The sequence below is a fragment of the Sturnira hondurensis genome, unplaced genomic scaffold, assembly GCF_014824575.4.
Source record: "Sturnira hondurensis isolate 20B ecotype Veracruz unplaced genomic scaffold, ASM1482457v3 Scaffold0008196, whole genome shotgun sequence".
Classification (NCBI taxonomy): Eukaryota; Metazoa; Chordata; class Mammalia; order Chiroptera; family Phyllostomidae; genus Sturnira; species Sturnira hondurensis.
The window spans coordinates 5,915,984-5,934,149 of NW_028080827.1; the positions used below are offsets into that span (position 1 = coordinate 5,915,984).

An 18,166-nucleotide genomic window follows, 5' to 3' on the forward strand; every position below is an offset into this window, starting at 1 on the left:
ACTCTTAGGAGAATGTTCAAGGTCACATCTGAGATTTAGCAAAGAATGAGAAAGACGTTTTTTCAAGTGGGAAGGCACGAGAGTGATTAACTGGTTTAACCCACTGATTTCCAACCAGTATGTTGCAAGAGGTACACTGGTCTGCCAGAAGTTTTAAAACATGCAATACTGACCATTCAGTCAGGGGCACTGAGTTCTTTTCCCTTAGGTTGTCAAAGTAAAAAATGACAGCAGCCAACACAAAACAGCTGTCTAGTGTGAGTGAATCAAAACTAGACCCATTTTTTTTTGTCAGATCGATAGCCAATATATTTTTTTGGTGTGCCGCAGAATTTTAGTACTTAGTTTCTGTGTGTCGTGAGATAGAAAAGGTTGAAACTGCTGGTCTAACCCACTCATTTTACAGATGAGAAAACTGAGACACCAGTGTCTTGCTCTAAGACTCTTAGTTCACACTCTGCTAATGTAATTTAATTGACACCAATGCCCAGTCCCTTGTCTTTGGTCTCCAATGCTTTCCTCTGAAGCACGCCTGGTATACTGGTATTCCGTTATCCACCAAAATATTAAAAGGTTAACAGTGGTTTCCTTCAAAGAAAGGAGCAGGAATCAACATGGTGGCCAAGAGGATTGTTAGGGGTGTTACACTCAAACAATGAGTCATATGTCTCAGTATATAATTGTCTACTAAATACCAAGCTGCAACAGCAACAGAACCAAACTTCAGAGATCAGAGATTCTACAGTGAAACTGAATGTTAACAGAGAAATTTAAGATATACCTTGAAGGAATAAACAGACCACTGAAAACTGAGGATGTCAGTTTTTGTGTCCTTTTAATGACCAGTTCTATATATTATGTTTCTTACTACCTGGACAAATATTCTAACATAATACATAGCAATTTGAAGCAATTTAGGTTCTCAAGTTTAAAAAAGAACTGGAAATTTTTTAAACTTATGCTATAAAAATATACCCTTATATATATTCCCAAATTATATTTTTCTAACCTTTGCAGTGATAAAAGTCCAAAACTTCATCATTGAACTGTGTTCTTGCATAATCTTAAATATTTATTTCTATAGAAGATAAAACTTGCATAATTCTTTTCAGTAAAATCTGTTCAGAAACTCACTTGGACAGAAATAATTTTATCTGTCATTAGAGTTGAAAAGAAATTGATTTCAGTAAGAAAAATACAGGGATGGATCAATACTTTTTCTAAAAAAATATACTGTATATAATATTGAAAGTTATACAGACCATGGCCTTTTATTTAATGTGAAGGCACAACTTTAACATAGTTAAAAGCAAATGCATTTTAATTACTTATGATATAATTGTCAGTACCAGCTCTTAAAAATGTGTATTTGCAAGTATGTCACTGGAGATCCTTTCAGATTGTCAATTCAAAAGTCCATTTAAAATGTCAAACACTCTGCAGAAAATCAGCCAACACGGAGGGCAGGTCCATGTGTTGTTATTGCGGGAGAGTCTGCTCACCAGCTGCCTCAGGGTTTTCTTCACTTGTTGTGTAGTCTGGGTGGTCCATCATCTAGGCAAAAGAATAAGTGTTAGAAAATGCAAATTTTCAATTTGCCCTAAATATTCACTGGTTTGGCAAATGGATTCTCAATTTTTTTGAAACGAAGTAGTGCTCGATGGAACTGAGAACTCCTTTTGAAGCATGTACTGGTTCAGCGTCCATGCTCTTGAGGACGCGATCAAAGTGACACTGAACCTTTCAGAAAGCCTCCTCATTGGACTGAGTGCCAATCTGACAAGTGTTTTCTCTGGGTCTTCCACTCTTTCCATTTCCCTGCATGAGCACTGCCCTTCACGGCCGTGGGGACTCCACCGCAACAGGAAGATACTACTGGTGCTTACTCCAGGGCACCATTCCAGCCAATGTCCACTCCTGGAAGTGGCCAAACTAAGAGTGCCCCTCCACGTCACTGTGAGACTACCCACTGGCTCGGGGACAGTTTAACCTGGGTGACATCTTGAAAGGACCTTCAGATAATTTTAAAATACAAGAAATTGTGGAAACACTGCATGACAAAAATTTCCACCAAAAACAAATAACTTGAAGATACTTAATGGTCAAATGATATCTGAAAACAAAATCAGGAACATATGTGTTCTAGACTAACTTTAGACGGATTACCAGTTAAACTTCTCTCAAACAATCACTTTGGCTCTGTTCATATTCCCATGAAAAGCTTTCTGTATTTGGGAAAGAAGATAGCACTTCAATGTTTTCAGTATTTTTCCCTGTTCTTCAGATAAAATTACTTAAAAACAGAAAAATGTGCTTAATGTTTTTGTGAATACTGTCAAAGATTTTGCTTTGACAGTATTCACAAAAACATTAAGCAAAATATAACCAAAGACACTGAAATAGAGAACAGGCAGACAGGGACCAGAGGGGAGAGGGGAGGGGATTTCAGGTGAAAAGGGGAAGGATTCACAGGAACAAGTATAAAGGACACATGGACAAAAACCAAGGGGAGTGGAAATGGGAGGGAGGTGGGGAGCATTGGTGGGGGGCTGGGATGGGAACAAAAGACAGAAAACTGTACTTGAACAACAATTAAAATAAATAAAATTTAAAAAGTACTGTCAAAGATCTTCAGATGATTAAATTTCAGTATTATGATGGACTTTTTGCCTCTTTTTTAAAATCAAGAATTAGAAGACCAGCAAGATAAATGTTCCTATTTTTGTAAACTGATTCTAAAAGTTTTCATGTTTTTTTTTGGAAGTGGGGGCAGAGTAACAATTTCCAAATGGGGTCTCACTTGCTAGACAAGAATAAACCGGAACTGAGTCTTTCAGCTGACAACTGTCTCAAGTAACGGAGACAGCTTCGACGACCCAGACCTGTTGATGCTCTATGAGTCACCGCAGGTCCCCAAACAATCATTTTTGAGGCCCTTTATTTGCCAAACATACCCTCTAGATGAAGGTAGTTACATGTTCCTAGCACTTGGAGAGAAAAAAAGCCAAATCAAGACAGGCAGCCTATTACTAAGCATTTCGCTACATGAAACATAAGATGAGTTGTTGAAGAGTTGATTTTAGTTACAATTTGAATAAAGGAGGGAAAGGAGAAAGAAGCATGGAAGATATATTTAGCTCCCCTTTCTTCTAGTAATTTAGAAGCTCTGGGTGAAAGAGGTCACCTCAGAGCAGCCTCAGTGAAATGGATGGTGGGGAAACCCTCTTTCTTCACCGAGAACTGTTTACCCTGGCAACTGTAATCTAATGAAATAGTAGTCTGCATACTCTAAGTTAGAACATGCTTCTTCTTTCTGAATGTGCAGGTGCTTCACTGGCACTTTAATCAAATCCCTAAAGACAGAAATATATTAGTTAACACTTTCAGCCCTGGCCGGTGTGGCTCAGTTTGTTAAAGCATCATCCCATAACCAAAAGGCTGAAGGTTTGATACCTGGTCAACGCACATGCCTGGGTTGCAGGTTCGGTCCCCAGTTGGGGCACACTCTGAAAGTCAATCAGTGTTTCTCTCCCTCCCTCTCCCTCTTTAAAGTCAGTAAGCATGTCCTAGAGTGAGGAAAAAAATTTTGTTTTCAAAAATCAACTTATTGAGAAGTAAACATCTCTGCTCTGTATTCATTTTTTTAAAACTGACTTTTCAATAAAAACAATATAGAAACCTATGATTTACTGACAGCTCCACTTATTTATAATTGAACCAATCTCCAGAAAGCCTAATGAAATGCTCATCACAGTGGGGTAACTGGAGAGCTGTTGACACGAAAGTGGCGTTGTTCTAAGTGTCTCTACTCTGGCTTGTCAGTCACAGCTTGTGACTTCTAAAAATAATTAGAAGCTCTAGTGACATTTAACAGAGACAAACCCATTGTTTACAGAATATCAATAAACTAAAAACTTACCTCCCACCCACAGTAAAACTGCTCATTGGAGGTGTTTGCATAAACTAACTTCACCGATTTAGGATTAGAAAGAAAGAAACAAAAATCTCCTAAAATGATGATTCCTCCTAATTGTTTTATGTGCCAAAGTAATTATGCCACTAATTAATTCAAACTAAGACTTTGAGTAAAATTTAATAAATGGAACCAAATACTGTATTCTGGAAGCAGTCTAGAAAAAAAGTTCATTGAAAACATAGAGTTAAAGAGCTTCAAGCTATGGAGAATATACAACAAGGATTTCTAAATTAGTATTTTAGTGAAGTCCTATGGAAATGTTACTTCTTTTGATCAGAGAAATTCATGGAATGAATTTGCAAGACTGTAAAATGCTCAAGTATTGTATTTCCATGAAGCATCTTAAGTTTCAGCAACAAATAAGGTGCTATCTGACCACTGAAAATATGAAAAGTCTGCGGGGCTGCCCAGGACGTCTGGGCGTCCCCCGTGGGGAGTCCTGCTTTCTGCCACTTGCACTCCACTCTCTTATCAGACATCAGAGTGAGCCAGGTGATTAACAGCATAGACATGCATGCCATCACCTTTGACTGTGACTTTATTTTAGCTCACATGTTATATTTGATTATTTCAAAACAGCAGCAAAGACTTTTGGCACTTGCAAAAAATGATTCTATATAAAGATTGCAGACGTGTAAGTCTGTCTAATGTTTTTAAAGTGCCTCGGTATTACAATACCTTGTAAGAATTTTGGTAATTTTATCAGGGCTGCTGAAGCACGATCAGGAAGTTTGTAGACACACACACACACACACGACTAAAGGTCAGTGGATTAAGGACTGAATATTACAGCTGTCTCACATGGAGACTTTCCCGGGCACTGACTGAGAGTTCACAGTGTGTAAAGCACTGCTGTCAGCACTGTGGGCTCCTAACACTTGGGCGCTAATAACTTAATGAGGGAGGCATACGCGAATATCTATATGTTACAAGGCAAATGTTAATGTGTTTAAAGTACAAAGTCTAAAAAAATTATGGGGAAAGGTGAAATTAATTTCAACTGGAAAACTCTTGGATATCTGCCTGGAGAATGCAGCTTTTGAGTTGGGAGTTACATAAGGGATATTCTGGAAACAGAAAGTGGCAAAGCTATAAAGATAATGAAAGCAGCGGGGGAGGGGGGAGAGGAAGGAAAGGATTTTTATTACGCTGTTATTCTAAGAGGTAAGTCAGTAACTGCCTACGGGTGGTCTCCAGGGCAGACCCTCAGCTGTCCTACACTGGGTCCACACCTAATTTCCTCCCTGTTTTACCAGGCTTGTTGAGGTTCCTTCTTCTACTTTCCAAGCATCTGCTTAACCTTCTCTGATTTCAATATCCAGCTGCCTCACCAAGTCTTGGGCTAACTCACCACCACGGATTACATGGTTTCCTACCTGCCTGTAGACCCAACCTCATTTATGGACAAGAAGACAATTTAAAGAGATTGAGTATTTTGCTAGAACTGATGCCAAAGCCTACAGTATATAAGGTATATTATATACCTTATAATATACCACAAAGGACAACATTCAAGCTAAAGTAATTTTGATTTTGAAAGTTAGACAAAAGCAATGAGAGATTTTCTTTTTTTCAAAAACCTTAACTGGGGAATAATTTTGTGAAGGCATTACATTCTTTAACTTTCAAAAATGCTAGTTTTCTAGAAAAACAGATTCTCTGTTGGCAGTAGTTTATAATATTCTGCCACTAGCTTCATTAAACTTTCAGCAAATATTCATTCTCCATATTTAAAGAATCTAGTGAACAGTGGGAAAATGACAGCATTTAACAGATTTTTTTCCCTCTAAGGTTGTGATAGCTATCAAGTTCTTTTATAAACATCAAAGGGACCAGATTTAACAAAGAACCAAAGTTTTAATACCCAAACCAGGAAAACGTAAATCTAGTAAATGATCTGCAAAATAACAGCCAAACTACCAAATAAATAAAAACAACCCCCCCCGATTCTTACAAATAATAATAGCACATACATTTATCATGTTTATGTTGCACAGGCACTATTCTAAGCATTTAGCTTATATTACAACAATCCTCTTAAGTAGGATGACTTTTATCTCATTTTACACTGGAAGAAACTGAGACGCTAAGAAGCTACGTAACTTAGCTTCTAACCTAAGGTGATGCAGCTAATAATGAACAAAGTCAGAGTTACACGGCAGTCAGACTGGCAGCAGACTCCACTCTTTTTATTACTGTTACTTTATATTCTGAATGTCTTCACTTAATACAATATGACACCACACTACAAAAGTGAGACGTGTATAACCAAAGTTCCCTTATGTTTTCAGACACTTCTTAATGGGTTTTCCTACAATTAATTGCTTCATGTAGCTACTATGTCACATGATTAAGAGCCCGGGAGTCAGTCCTTCCCGGGCAGTTACTATTGCTTTGTATCCCACTGCAACGATCTTTCCCTTTCTAGGCAGCTGCTGTGAAGCAGAATCATACTTTTTTTCAAGATCATAATTTTTTGGAATTAAACAGCTGGGGCTGGAGAGGCTCAGTGCACTGAGCACTGGCCTGTGACCCAAAAGGTCACACATGCCTGGGTTGAGGGCTGGGCCCCTGGTTGGGGGCTTGCGAGAGGCAACTGATCAATGTATCTCTTGTACACTGATGTTTCTCTCCCCTTCTTTCTCCTTTCCCTCTCCTCTCTCTAAAGAGTAAATAAATAAAGTCTTTAAAAAAACCAAAAGAATGAAACTCAAGATGGTGAGGGCAGAGCATTTGTTCAAAGGGAATATAAATGCATCTGTTGGCTGAATTCTTTCCTTACCTACCATCCCCTTTCTTCTCAGTAAATGTCATGGAGAGAGGAGGAAAGGTACTACAACAAACCTGAGAAAAAAAGAGCTGTGGAGTATTTCCAAAGAGACATAATGTTATTACAGCTTTGCATACGACATCTCTAAGCGTTCAACTATTTATAGTACGAGCTGGCACAAAAGATCTGGGAGCTGCACATAAACTGTTCAAAGCAGCGTCCCCTTCAGAGTGGGTGCAGGGACAGAAGTGTTAGAAAGGCATTCCATGTTCACTTGAGACACTTTTGTATTGCTTGTTCAAAAAATGCAAAAAGAAAAATAACCAAAGTAAAAGCAGGGCTAGGGTCTATGTAAAACTTTTTGTTCATTAACTGCCAGCAACACGAAACCTACAAGTCATTTATATGGAATAAAGATGACCAGAAGTACCTAATGAACATCTTTTCATATCAATTTTCCCCAATTTTTATTATCTGGACAATCTGCCAAAAAGAAATGACCGTGCCAGCAGGAAATGGTAAAATAAAGTGTGGCACAGGCATAGGTACAGCCATTAAAATGGGTTTTACACGAAATTTAACATGCAATAACACTAACACGCAGTGTTGGACAGAATTATTTAGAGTACAGTATCATGCAATCACCAGCTCATTTATCTAGGAAGGCATACAAGGAAACTCACTTAAATCTTAAGAGTGGCTTTAGCTGGTGGGATTTATGGATAAACTTAATTTTATTTTTCTACATGTTCAAATTTTTCTATAAAAGCACATATTTTTATAATAAAATACCTTAAAAACTATACAGCATGGGACATTATTTTCCTTTTCCTTTAATACAGGGTGGGACAGAAGTACATTTACAGTTGTTCAAATGGAAAATAATGCAATAATTAATAAACAATAACACAAGAATAAATTGTGTTTTGCATACAGCTATAAACCTATTTTTGCCCCACCCTGTATTAAAGGAAAAGGAAACATTTTATAATATAAAATGCCATGATAAAACTAACTAAAAAGATATTTAATCCTATAAGATATCACATGTGTTCCAATAATCCCAAATTTAAATTCTAACCCAGGATGTAATGCTAACCCTAAAGGAAATCTCCCCATGTTGTGTTGCTTATCTTCCTTGTCTTTTTTTAAAAATATATATTTTATTGATTATACCATTACAGTTGTTCTATTCCCCCCCTTCATTCCCCTCCACCCACACACTCCCTCCCCCACCATTCTCCCCCTAGTTTATAACAATGTGTCTCAAGTTCTTTAGATTCTATATTTCCCCCANTGTGCCTTGGTGTGTTCCTTCTTGGGTCCAACTTCTTTGGCACTCTCTGAGCTTCCTGGATTTCCTGGAAGTCTATGTCCTTTGCCAGACTGGGGAAGTTCTCCTTTATTATTTGTTCAAATAAGTTTTCCACTCATGGCTGTTCCTCTTCCCCTTCTGGTACCCCTATAATTCAGATGTTGGAATGTTTAAAGATGTCCTGGAGGTTCCTAAGCCTCTCCTCATTTTTTTGAATTCTCATTTCTTCATTCCTTTCTGGTGGGATGTTTTGTTCTTCCTTCTGGTCCATTCCATTGATTTGAGTCCCAACTTCCTTTCCATCACTATTGGTTTCCTGTGCATCTCCCTTCATTTCAATTAGTTTAGCCTTCATATGTTCCTCTAATTTGTGACTATGTTCCTCTAATTTGTGACTATAATCTACCAGTTCTGTGAGCATCCTGATAAATAGTGTCTTGAATTGTGCTTCTGAGAGGCTGGCAATTTCTTGGTCGCTTAGAGTTATTGGCTCTGGGACTTTGAGTTCTTCTTGCGCCATCTTTTGGGCTGTTCGTGCCTGTTCCGTAGCAGGATCGGAGCCCTAGGTGTTCACCAGAGCAGGGCAACTCAGTCACTGGGTTGTGACGCTGTATGTGGGGGCGGGGTCAACGAGGAACTATGGCGTCCCGTCCACCGCCGCAGCCCCCACCGGTGCCGCAGCCACCACTGTCACCAGGCCCACGCATTTCGTTCCACTGCACGCGAGTGTGCCACCACCGTTAGCCCTCCACCACAGGGTTCACCCCCTGGGGCCTGCGTGGTCCGTCTCACTGTGTGCGAATGTGCGACCGAGGTCAGTCTGCCCCACACCCCAACTGGTTCCAGGCTGCCTGCGCGCCTAGGTTGGGGGATCTGTCCTGCCTGACCCAGCTCTGCTGCTGGCTCCGCCTCTCTTACCGTCCCCGTTGAACGGTTCATAGTTGTCGGACTTCCGTATAATTCCGTTTTCTGGTCTTTGGGTGTGTCCTAGTTCTCCAAACCTTTGTTGTATTCAAACTTGGTTGTGGGAGAAGGCACAGTGTTTCCACCTATGCCTCCATCTTGGCAGAAGTCTCTTCCTTTTCTTTAGGTTATGATCAGTTAATCTGATAGGCGCTCTGCTGTAGAAACCTGCCGCTCACAATTCTTCCTGAGTCTTGTCTTTTCCCCCACACTCTCCCTCAGTCACTGAGTATGCTCACATCATGCCCAAGTTTCCATCTCTAGCTAGTTCTGTCTCCTCAACATAAGGGGACATTTGTAACTTCTCTCTTCCTGGTGGTCTATTATTTCTCTTTCTTGGTACTTTGAAATGTTCAAAATTGAATTCATAGCCAACATTTAACTTACCCAACACTCTCTTTCTTGGTACTTTGAAATGTTCAAAATTGAATTCATAGCCAACATTTAACTTACCCAACACTGAATTTATCATATTCCTCCTCAAACGTGTTGCACCCCTTTATCTCAGTGAATATCACCACCCACCCACTCAGTTACTCAAGCCAGAAACCTTGGACTCCACTTCCTTCTCCTCCCTCTACATTGAATCTATTACCATGTCCCATTAAATATGCCTCTTAATTTCTCTTGACCTTGTCCATGCCTCCCAATCTCACTACCTTCCTAATTCTGGCTTCTATCACCTCTCACTGTGAGAGCTGCCTCAAGTTTTGCTTCCTTCTTTAATCTATTTTCTAAGTTTATTAAAACCCCTAAAGACTGCCTAATGTTTTTAAGATACAATCCAAACTCTTTACTAGGGCTGACAAGACCCTACAGGCTCTTACCCTTGCTTCCTTCTCCAGTTTTCACTGCCTATAGCTCCCCTAGGCCTACTCAACATTGCAGTCATCCTAGACCTCATTCGGCTCCCAGAGGGGCCATGGCCTTTGAACACACAGCTCCCTCAATGTGGAACACATGGCTTAGTGAAAGTCTCAACATAAATTTAACATTCTTTCAAAAGCCTTCCCCAAATCACCTTGACTGCCATGAACACACAAGCACTGGGGTCCCCCCTGGGGCTTTCACAGCGACCTACCATAACGAGTATCGTTATCACACTTTGCTGTTGCTGACTCTACCTGCACCCCTGCTAGATTCTAACTTTTAAGAGGCTATGAGACTAGACCTGTCTCTAACTTGTTCATATTTTATCACCAGCTCCTAAAATAGTACCTGGGTCATAGAACTACTCTATAAACATCTGCTAAATGAAGAAATGTAAAACTATTTTTTAAACAATGACAAAGAGCACTCTTTGGGATGTGGCCTTCAAAGGCTGCTACAGTAGTAGAGAATGTGATGTAGGACACACTTAATTTTTTTAAATCTCTTACAAAACTTTATATGGGAGTCCTCGTAATGGAAAAGTTGCAAGCTGTCTCACTAGTTTAGTCATGAACCTTGTGAATATAACCTAATTCCATGTGTATAAATACACACTGAGATAATAGCATTGTGAGGTAAGCAGGGCAGATACTGTTATTTTTATCCAAATCTTTGAGAAATTACAAGGTTTACCCCAATGAATTCTAGACCAGTGCTTTTCCCAGTTACAGTAGTCTTAACTCAATATGTTAATCACCTCTTGTTAAACAAAGATGATACTGCAGACCAACCACAAGATGGGCATGAACTTTGAACTGTTTATCTACTAATAATTACAGCCATCCACCCAAAGTACTTCTGTTTTGTTCATGTGACCACTGACACGCATGAGGGTGGATGGAGGACGGCAGTTTGTTGTAATAGGGCAGAGCAGAGCTAACTGCCTCATGAAGGGATCAATGCCATGACCCTGACCTCAAAGACTAGGGTTTCCCAACCCTCTTTCATTTCAATGCAAACAAACTTTACTGGAATACCAAGCGCTTTCAGAAAAAAAAGAGGAAGGGGTTTAACTTCAATGAAGAAACACACATCACTGAGTCTGGTATTAAAATTTTTTATGTTTTGCAATTTTATAGAAAGGTCAATCTTGATCTATTTAAATCCGAAACAAGTGCCCTATTTACGTCATTTAGGCCCATTCAGATGCTGAAGAAGTTATATTTTTCATTAGCAAAACCTTAGGGACCTTCACTATAAATAGCTAATGTCAGTCTCAAAATTCTGTAGTTAAACACAGAATTTTATATTTCACGAAGTCTACTTTTGTGTGGATTTTGAAAACTCACGTTGAAATGTGTTTTGCTTTTCCCTGATGCCCTCCCACTCCTTCCTGGCAGTTTTATCTTGCGTGCCCAGGATTGCGGCATCAGATTGCAGTGGTGAAGAGAACTGATGATGCAGCAGGTGGACAGGAAGGGGCAGCAGTGGAAAAAACTTAAAGGACATCCCGAGAGATCCAAGATAAATTTTTGGCACATAAAAGCTTTGAGATACATATAGTCAATTTCTAGCCAAAGTTAGTCAGTGAATTGTTTCATAAGATAACTTGGTAGCTTAAATATATATATAAGCACACACCTGATAGCTGTTACCTTTCCAGAACTTTTTCATTTCTTTACGTCTCCAAGCAACAACTGAGGCGGTAATGAGCGTGCAGGGCACTAAATAGAGGAGAGCAGGTTGCCCCTTTCTCATCAGCACCAGAACAACAAATGTGAGTATCATGCCCACAGCGTAGGCTGCAAAAAAGAGCACCAAGTGTCAGTCATTCCTGAACGCTTTGGAATGCTTTCAAAGAAATATTATGCCCTCAGGCCACATGATTATTTAATCAAGAGCTTATTATAAAACCATTTTGTTGACTTATTGATATTTAAGAGCCCGCAAGTACAAAAATATGTTGAAGTGCTGGTTTTTAAATAAAACATGCTGGAGCACTGGGTTTCAAATAAAAATATGCTGGAGTACTGGTTTTCAAGTGTTTGAGGACAATTCTCTCCTGTGACTCCTTCCATAATTTTATTATGTTCCTAGACAGTAATTAGGAAAGACAATTTATGGAGCTTTTGAAAAATTTGGAAACTGTTTAGTATTTCAATTATAATTATCCTAGTTGTCAACTATGGGTAAAGATAATTCAAGAAAGTCTCATGTATCTGTCACCATTAAGGATTTTGAGTTATTCCACATTTTAGGTATAAAAAAATTTAGCTGGCTGGTGTAGCTCAGTGGATTGAGCACGGGCCTGCGAACCACACAATCGCGGTTTGATTCCCAGTCAGGGTACATGCCTGGGTTGCAGGCCAGTTCCCAAGAGGGGACACACGAAAGGCAACCATACACTGATATTTTTCTTCCTCTCTCCTTCCCTTCCCCTCTAAAGATAAATAAAATCTTTTAAAAAATGTTGTACCTGAAGGTGCTAATGGTTGCATTGGAAAATATTCCTAATATTGATTTATATTTCATGGACTTATTCAACAAAAGCATAACAGATATCACTTCATCTTGCTTAATGACTCATGGTCCCATTACGAATAATTCAGGGAGTCGTCTAAAGTGACATGGCAGGATTGGCAGCCAGCCCTGCTACACACTTTCTCATCGAGTATTCTTTTAATGATCCCCACCACTGCTGCTAGACTCTTAACTCCCTTACAAAGTAAACACTGAATGGCTGCAGACTGCTTTTCTTTTTTCATCTCTTCACTCACTTAGCTATTCTTTCCTATTGTCAGGGTACCTATTTTTGGCAACACTCTTCTCTTCTGTTAACCTACACTTTTAATTTATTAGATTTAATTCTACTGTGCAAATGAAAACTTAAGTAGAATAGTACCCAAATGGTTCTTGTGCAGGTTATTTACCTAAAAGAAATTTGGTGTATGGACTTTATCTATTTCTTATGTTCAGAAGTAGTATTTATTGACTTCCTTCCTGCTCTTGTCTGTTCTCAATAATAGAAACAGAAGGATAACTAAGAACCACCTCTACTGTCCTAGGTAAGATGTTATTGAACCATAAATTCATTTATATATAGTTATCCATGCAATATTTTTTAAAAATCTAGCATTAGGCAATGTATTGACTACTTGTGTACCAGGTGCTCTAACAAGCACTTTACATATAGAACCTAATGTTTTTCTTTCACATATAATTTCCTATACTTCAAAAACTTTATGATGTAGGTAGTAAAGTATAATTATTCCTTTTTCTATGGAAAAAATTGTCTTCTTCATTAATGGTAAAGAATCAGAATTCAGAGTTCTTTGTTTTTAGACCTCTTCCCTTTCCTACTGATTATACAATACAACATAATAAGGAAAAAATAAAAAATTTACCAATTGTGGAGGAGACATAGTATATAGAAAAAGAAGAACCAGTCTGCTCGTCAAATCTTCTACAGTATGCAATCAACAGGCCTTAAGAGAAGAAACATTCCTCGTTATTTTCTTAAAACCACAACAGCAACTACCTTTGGCAACAGTACATGTTATACTGTATTTAACCTTCAGTTTTCGCATCATGAGAACATTAGAGTACCTCAAATTGCAGATAAAATTGTATATGCTAATTTTTTAACTTAATGCCATATTTTAAACACTTCTCCAGACATTAAATGGTCTTTTTTTTTCTTTTTTCAGTATGCATGGTTGCCTCTTGCATGTCCCCTCTTGGGGACCTGGCCTGCAACCTAGGCATTGGAAATAAAGCCAGTGACCCTTTGGTTTGCAGCCCACACTCCATCCACTGAGCTACACTAGCTAGGGCTAAACCTTCTTTAACAACATGATTTTTATTAGCTGCTTACTATTCCATGTTATGAAGAAAAGTTTTTATATTTCTGTAGTACCAGCTGTAATATCTCCTCTTTCATTTATAATTTATTGATTTGGGTCCTGTCTCTTTTTTTCTTGGTTAGTTTAGCTAATGGTTTGTCAATTTCATGCTTTTAAAGAACCACCTCTTACTTTTGCTAATTTTTCTACTGTTTTCATGTTCTCTTTGCTTTATTTCTGTTCTAATCTTTATTAGTTCCAGCCTTCTATTAACTTTTTAGTTTGTTCTTCCTTTTCTAGTTTCTTTATGTGTAATGTTAGGTCACTTATCTCTGATCTATTTTCTTGATGTAAGTGCTTATCACTATAAAATTCCCTCCTAGACCAGTTTTTATAGCATCCCACAGGTTTTAGAATGCTGTGGTTCTCTGCTTGTCTCAAGAGACTTTTTAATTTCCCTTTGATCTCCTGATTGCTTAGGAGTGTACTGTTTAATTTCCATGCACTTACGAATGTTCTAGGTTTTTTCCTTTTATCGATTTCCAGTTTCATACCATTAGGGTCAAAAATATTTTTGTCATTATTTCAGTTCTTCTTAAAATTGGTAAGATTTGTTGTGTGGTCTAACATATATCCTAGAAAATGTTCCGTGTACACTTGAAATGTAAACATATGTGTTCTGTTGTTACTGGTTGTAGTGTTGTGTCTGTTCGATCCATTTAATGTATGGTGTTAAATATATTTTTAAATGTACCATCTAGAAAAATGTATTAAAAGAATATCAGGAAGGCAATTTCAAATTGTGATTAAAGTCTCCCTTCCTAGTAAATAAAATGATTTGGAGTTTTAATATAAAGGCTTCAAATAAAAATTAAATATAAGCTCTCATTTGTAAAAATACAAATATGCAAAAATAACCCATTTGATTACCTATTTCTTTTAAAAACTTTGTTGACCTCTACAAAGAAGTAGTTTCAGATTATATTTACTAATTAAACAGTTATGAATCAGAATATTTAACTACTTAAGAATCATAAAATAACTACTATTTTTATTAGTTGTTTGAAATAATTAATGTATTATTTTTATCAGTAGTTTGGTCCCTACATAATTAATCAAATAAGTTCCTTGATAGTTCCTTGTTATTTTTACTATATTTGTTGTTTAATCATATTTCTACATGTTTAAAAAATGTTACTACCGGGGGCTAGGATGGGATGGGAGTAATAGCCAGAAAACTGTACTTGAAAAATAATTAAATAAAAAAATTGAAAAAAAAAATGTTACTCCCTTTCCCCAAATTATAATTTAGCTTTTAGAACTAAGTCATGTATTGTCCCAAACTTTGGTCTTTGGAAAAATATTTGAGACCTTTTGACATTCACTTCAAGAATGCAATATTTATATATCCCACCCACCTGCCCAATTCAGTGCTAAGTGCTATATATAAGATTTTATGCAGCATTTGGTGTGAAACTGATAAAATCGTGGATAAATTTAAAGAAAGGTGTTTAAGAAACCTTAAGGTTTCTCCATAGGATGCTTTCCCTACTTTATCAGACTATTGCTATGCTGGACTTTGCCACAGTGACTCAAAAGGCAACACACTGTTACATTTTCTCTCCACCTGGCTTTACTACCTAAATGAAAAGTTGTTTTTCTTCCTCTTCTTCAGAGGAGGAGGTAGTACTCTTTTTACCAGTGCACAGGCAGGTGATATACCCAGGGAGACAGTAAGTGGGGAAGGACAAAGTGTCAGCTGAGTGGGAAATATTAATTACTTCTAAACTATATTATTAATAGGCTAGGATTAAGTCTGAGTGAGGAAAACAATGCAGAACTGCAGTAACTGTCAGAGAAGACATGTTAGGAGAAGGTGACCGACTCCACCACACGCTGTATGTTGTTTTCTGTAACAGTGCTCTGTCAGGCAGATGTTTCCCTCTAAATCACTTCCCCTAAAACATAATTATTATTTTAAAGCAGAAGTAACAAGAACTGTAATATATTTATTATTATTAAATTCAACTTCTAACAGGAGTTTTGATATATATTATACTTTCTTAAGGAAGGTCAAACTGATCTTAACTGCTTCCTCTAAGACACATTTGAGCCATGGAAGATACACTTGGGTTGTAACAAATTGAGCTTTGTCTTCTAATACTCAAAAAGCTGTTTCCTTTTTTTGTCGCTAATCCCAGCTCTAGCTAGCCAGAAATACTTCAAAGGAAGTAGGTAACTTTTAACAGATACTACATATTTGACAAATTTAAATGATCAGTATAGTTTTACTGAAATTGTTACAAACAATTGCTTACCTGGTACAATAATGTCTCCAAAACCCAATATGGAAACGGGCATGAGGCATACACTCATTACTGAAAAATAGGCCAGCTTTGGTACTTTGATGACTACTGGTAACTGTAAATATTTAAAAAAGGGGGGGGACATGAATAAACATCATCGGAGTCTTTTTCTATATCTTTTAAAAAGGGAAAGATTAATATTAGAATAATTGTTTTAACATTTTAAAATTGACATTTAGAAGAACTTGAAATAAGAGAACATAAACTAAACACACATAGACTCTGAGTACACAGCTCGAAAAAAATAAATACTTAGTTTTGGAAAAATAAAACACATGTAGGGTAACTATGAATGCCAGTATCCCCACATCTAACCTTTTTTTCCCTTTTTAGCAAAAATAGGACTCAGGCCTTGAAAGATTTTTTTTAGGGGGGGGGTGGAATCTGGATTTTTTCCCCAAAGAAGAATCTTATCTCAGAGGGTATAATTTAAAGTCCAATGAATATATCCTTACTTAGCCAATGAAATACAATCCTTACTTTCTCATGGGGAGCTGAGGGCTGAGCAGTGGCTTCCACCAAGTTTCCATCATTCTAGGATGAAACCCAAGTCAATAGGTGTTTAATAGTTTAGAATAACTAAGAAAAGGGCTATATTTTGTGAGAAATAAAGTTTTACAATACCTTAACATGCACTACATGACCAATGACTTACACAGGGAGGCAAATAATTAACTGGACACACATATACACACTGGCAGCCATTTCTGTTTAACGGCCATCGCTACCTTTTCGTTATTCCCAAAGGGTCCAGCGGCAAGTTCAACCATGATACTCTCGCCATTCTAAAATAGAGAAGGAAGAGGAAAGGAGTTGTCCAATCATTTAAAGGGAACAGTCTGCCCATATGTAAGAATGATTTGGCCCTATGGCTTATGGCCTACTATAAACTGATTAAAAATGTGCCATAAATTGCTTTTTTCCTAAAACAGTCTAGGCAAGAACTGGAGTCACCTAAAACAAAATCCACCTAGCACACTGTTCCACTTTACAAGAACTCAGCAATTTTTAGAAACTGACAGATAAACCATACACAGCTTATTCAAGTGAAGCTTTGAGACTGATTTGTCCTGACAATATCTAGCACTTCTAATGAGCTATAAATGTTTGTGCTCTGAGTTATGTCATATACTGCGTGTCCTTAGTCACTTTCAGCAATAACAATGGGGACACAAGATATACTAAGTTTTCTTATATTTAGACTTGTAATACATATGGGTAACTTTATTTGAATAAATACACATCTGACCTCTGGCTCCTCACCACAATAACAAAACAACGAAGTCAAACCTGAGGAGACCCAGCCCTAAGGAACTTGAGAAGCTTCTATAGCCTAACTTCCGTCCAATGTCAGCCCTGCCTGCTGTTCTGTCCCAATCAAAATATTAACCTTAGCTGAATTTCCTCCCTGGTGTCTGGCTCAGGCTTTTTTATGTGGGCTGTGAGGAGTTCACTAAAAAGTTCTTTCCTAAGATAGCCAAGTCTGTTGTGGAGAGGGGAAACATTTTGAGGTAGTAAGCTTCACATCATGATGAATATAGCACCAGAACAGGTAGTGGGAAGATAAACAAATGCTGAATTTTAGAAAAATTTGATTTACTACTACTATTTTACATGTGGGTGGGGTGCATAGGGGAAATCCCTGGAGTGTTTTTAAGAGGACTTCACTGACACTTGAGCTAAGTAGAAAGAAGGATAAAATCACTGGCTACAGAAATCTTCTCATGTTCAGCTTCAGGTTACTGAAGGGTTAAGTTACAGAAGTTTAGGAAAATAAATATTGAATACCGTTCTTTACAAAGAACTCCCATCATGTGATTCAATTTTCAGATAAAGAGTTTGGTTTGTTTTCTAATTGTTATTTGAAACATTTAACTAAAGACCATCACTGATAGTCTCTCATACATTCAAAGACATCTGAGTAACTATCATTTGCAGAATACTACACCAAAACCATAGTGGGTGAAATAAAAATGAAGACAGGCTCTCACTATCTGTACCCATAGCCAACTCCAAAAGTTACTCATACCATAGTTAACGAACATGTTTAGAATGTTTGATGCT

General features: G+C 37.7%; 1 protein-coding gene across 2 annotated transcripts in view; it reads right to left on the minus strand.

The window, feature by feature from the left end:
- Positions 1–328: 328 nt before the first annotated feature.
- Positions 329–18,166, minus strand: part of SPPL2A (signal peptide peptidase like 2A) — a 54,940-nt gene continuing 37,102 nt past the window's right edge. Inside the window, exons 11-16 of one of the 2 annotated variants that reach the window (XM_037054624.1) lie at positions 16,831–16,887; positions 16,583–16,636; positions 16,055–16,157; positions 13,299–13,379; positions 11,536–11,696; positions 329–1,554 (exon numbers count right to left, since the gene is read on the minus strand). In XM_037054624.1, coding sequence (XP_036910519.1) covers positions 1,480–1,554; positions 11,536–11,696; positions 13,299–13,379; positions 16,055–16,157; positions 16,583–16,636; positions 16,831–16,887 — 531 coding nt within the window. In that variant the 3' untranslated portion in view covers positions 329–1,479. The remainder of the gene's footprint in view (positions 1,555–11,535; positions 11,697–13,298; positions 13,380–16,054; positions 16,158–16,582; positions 16,637–16,830; positions 16,888–18,166) is intronic. The other variant, XM_037054625.1, reaches the window with a different exon arrangement.